Raw genomic sequence first — 2,905 nt, 5'->3', positions numbered from 1 at the left:
TTTGAGTTTGCATATTTGAAATCCTAAAATGTGTTTAGTCGCGAACAGTGAATACGAAAACAAAACCCATATACTCTCTGCCGCCAGAGGGTAACGGAGGAGGGCTGACGTTTGTCATCGAATTCAATTTTGTATTTAAATTGGGCTCTTCTCCGAGCAATATATTTAAAGCGAGAGGTCAGCAGAGCCTTTTAATCGAATTTAATGGCGAAATTGAAAGAAGATACAGATTGAAAGTTTATAATTGTTATTGACATCACCTAATAAGGCTTGAAAGTAGTTACTTCTTGTTCTTTCAGTACATAGAATTTCCAGAATTTATGATCGAAAATATTTAAAGTAGTTAAATATAATCTATGTCGAATTTATCAAAACGGAATTTTTAAGATATTGGCATAAGGTAAATTCTGGTTACACTTTTCAAATTTAGAGTAAACAGTTTCATATATTTGCATGCAAGCCAACTGTCAACTTAATAATGCTCATAAGCCGAATGTATTCTTAGGCAGGAAAAAGCAAAAATATACTCTTGATGCGTCAAACGAATTCCATTCCAAATATTGTAAATAGGCAATTTTTCTCAAAAGTCTTACTTTAGTAATCTGTTTCGTAAGAACCTATTCCAAACAAGGTTTCCTGTTTTCCTCTCTGTTTGATCTGCCTCGTTACATTCGCATATAGAATGGTTAGTTTATCCCATTGGTATTACTTATACTCCTATATTGCCAAAATATTTGAAGAATTTCTCAAAGATACATTCGAAACATTCATAGTAATCGCACTTTATTACGTTTATATAAACATACAACAAAAACAACTGTATACAAAGTGATAATATTAGTTTTAAATATATTAAAATGTTTTCCATTATAATTCGAAATACCCATTGTGTAGAAATTTGGGCAGCATCTCTCGCAGCTCTTTCAGATATCTTGGATTTTCTAATTCTTTCTTTTGTGCCTCCGGATTTTCGATCACCGCCGCAAGGTCTCCATCCTCGTCGATAAATGTGTAGTTGAATATTAGGAAGGTGAGGAATATGAAAATACCTGTGTTTAATAAAAGAGATTTTGTTTCCAAAATGCGCAATTATTTGAAATATTGCATTACTGCCTCACTTACCCCAATATCTATACTTTTGCAGTTCTTGACGAATCTCGAAATGTGAAGGTATGTGGCCTTTGTATTCCGTTTTGCGCAGAGTCTCCTGAAAATTCGTGATATAAAAATAGAGAAGCTCGTCGTAGTGATCACGACGCATTTCAGGGCTATACATCATAGTGAAGGCATAATGAAGATCGATTGCCGGTGACCCAAATATGCTGATTTGATAATCAAGCTGCACAAGGAATAGAGAGGAGAGCGAAAATAACTAAGTTTGATAAACAAATATTAATTGAACTGCATTGCTCACCAGCATAAGATCAGTTAGTCTGCCACCATTCGTTTGGACCATAATGTTCTTCAAATGAAAGTCGCCATGGTTGGCCACGAAAATGCCATCTCGCTTGCCACTGCTGGCTGCATTAAACATTTCGAGGGTTTTCGGCAACAGTAAATGTTCGACTGCCTCAATGTGCGGCACAAATTGTTTCAGGTCATCGTGTTCGCTCATAACCTCCTTGAGCAATCTAATGCCATTCTTAATAAATGGAAAGGTTTCGGGGTCCGAAGAGTTCATTGAACCCTTGTCCAAGGAAATTATGACATTATCTTCCTGAAATGTTGCGAACAAGTGTATGAATTCAAATTTGTATCGCTTAAATTTGGCTTTCTTACCTCTTCTTTGCTTAATTTGTAGCTGACCGCATGCAATTTCGCCAGTTTCAGCAGCGCAATTTTCACTTCATCCAAATTGGGATGGCGGTACCCAATTGTGGTATAATCTTTGAGAGCTAAATCTTCAAAAACAACATACGACGGTGCGGTGGCGCTGCAGGCGACGAGCCTTTTCCATAATACGTTAAAAATTTATTTAATTGGCTTTATATTAGCTTTTGGAATTGGATACTAACTTTGGTCCCAAAACGGTTTCGTCGCCATATTGTCTCAGTACTTTCTCGATCATCGGCAACACTTTAGTATACATGAGTACTTCTGTTCCGAATAAATTCAGATTGCCCACCACTTCTTTTTTGCGACCTTCCACAAAAGGTTCGACTTTCAATATGAACGAGGAGACTTTCTCCTTCGTTGGCTGCGACTGCAATCTGTAGCTGACTTTGGCTCGAAACAGAATACTTGCGTAGTGATCGTTCTTCATTGTGCCCGGTTTCAGCTCTAAATTGGTGACCTGGAAACAATATTTTGTTAGTGAATTTCAGAAAATCTCACTAATATTAAATTGCAAATAACACCATACACAGACCTCCGTGCTTTCAGTTTCGACGTTTTTTAGAACGTTTTCGAAAAATGCCTCATTCAACCAATCCGGGAAAGTGAGATCATCCTCACTATACTTTTCGTTATTTGCCATTTCACTGCTGTCTTCACAATGTAAATTTTCTAAGCTCCGCGAGTTGATCACCTACGCGCACACCTTAATTGAAGCAAAGAAACAAAGTGCCGGGCGTCGCGCTTTTATATAGCTGCCGCTCGTCTAAATTGCTTTACATTTTATAGTTGAGTTATATAAATTCATCTGCTAATATTTCAGTGCCTTATCAGTGTTGAGCGTGCTACTACTGCGGCTGTGTAAGGGGATACACAGCTCTTCAATGAGTCCAAAGAATTTTGATTAGATCGTAACGTTGTGAATAGATAGTTCTCTTTGTGTTCAATTGAAATTAGACGCATATGTACATGAGTTTTTATGTATGTATGTATGCTTGCTCTCAAGCAATGCTAGACTATCTATCACGATTGCTTGTCTAATCACGCAACAACAGTTTGTAAATAAATATAA

At 37.0% G+C, this 2,905-nt stretch overlaps 1 protein-coding gene across 1 annotated transcript; it reads right to left on the bottom strand.

Moving 5' to 3' along the window:
• Positions 1–766: 766 nt before the first annotated feature.
• On the bottom strand, positions 767–2,570 carry LOC105208456 (uncharacterized). The gene is made up of 6 exons (XM_029037751.2): positions 2,369–2,570; positions 2,016–2,293; positions 1,780–1,948; positions 1,415–1,717; positions 1,123–1,339; positions 767–1,049 (listed from the first exon to the last, which is right to left on the bottom strand). The coding sequence occupies exons 1-6, from the start codon at positions 2,474–2,476 to the stop codon at positions 868–870; spliced, it is 1,257 nt and encodes a 418-aa protein (XP_028893584.1). The 5' UTR covers positions 2,477–2,570; the 3' UTR covers positions 767–867.
• Between the last annotated feature and the right edge of the window lie 335 nt (positions 2,571–2,905).

Source organism: Zeugodacus cucurbitae, chromosome 2 (genome assembly GCF_028554725.1).
Source record: "Zeugodacus cucurbitae isolate PBARC_wt_2022May chromosome 2, idZeuCucr1.2, whole genome shotgun sequence".
NCBI classification, from domain to species: Eukaryota; Metazoa; Arthropoda; class Insecta; order Diptera; family Tephritidae; genus Zeugodacus; species Zeugodacus cucurbitae.
Note: the sequence above shows the minus strand (reverse complement) of the source record. Positions and strands in the feature narration are given on the sequence as shown.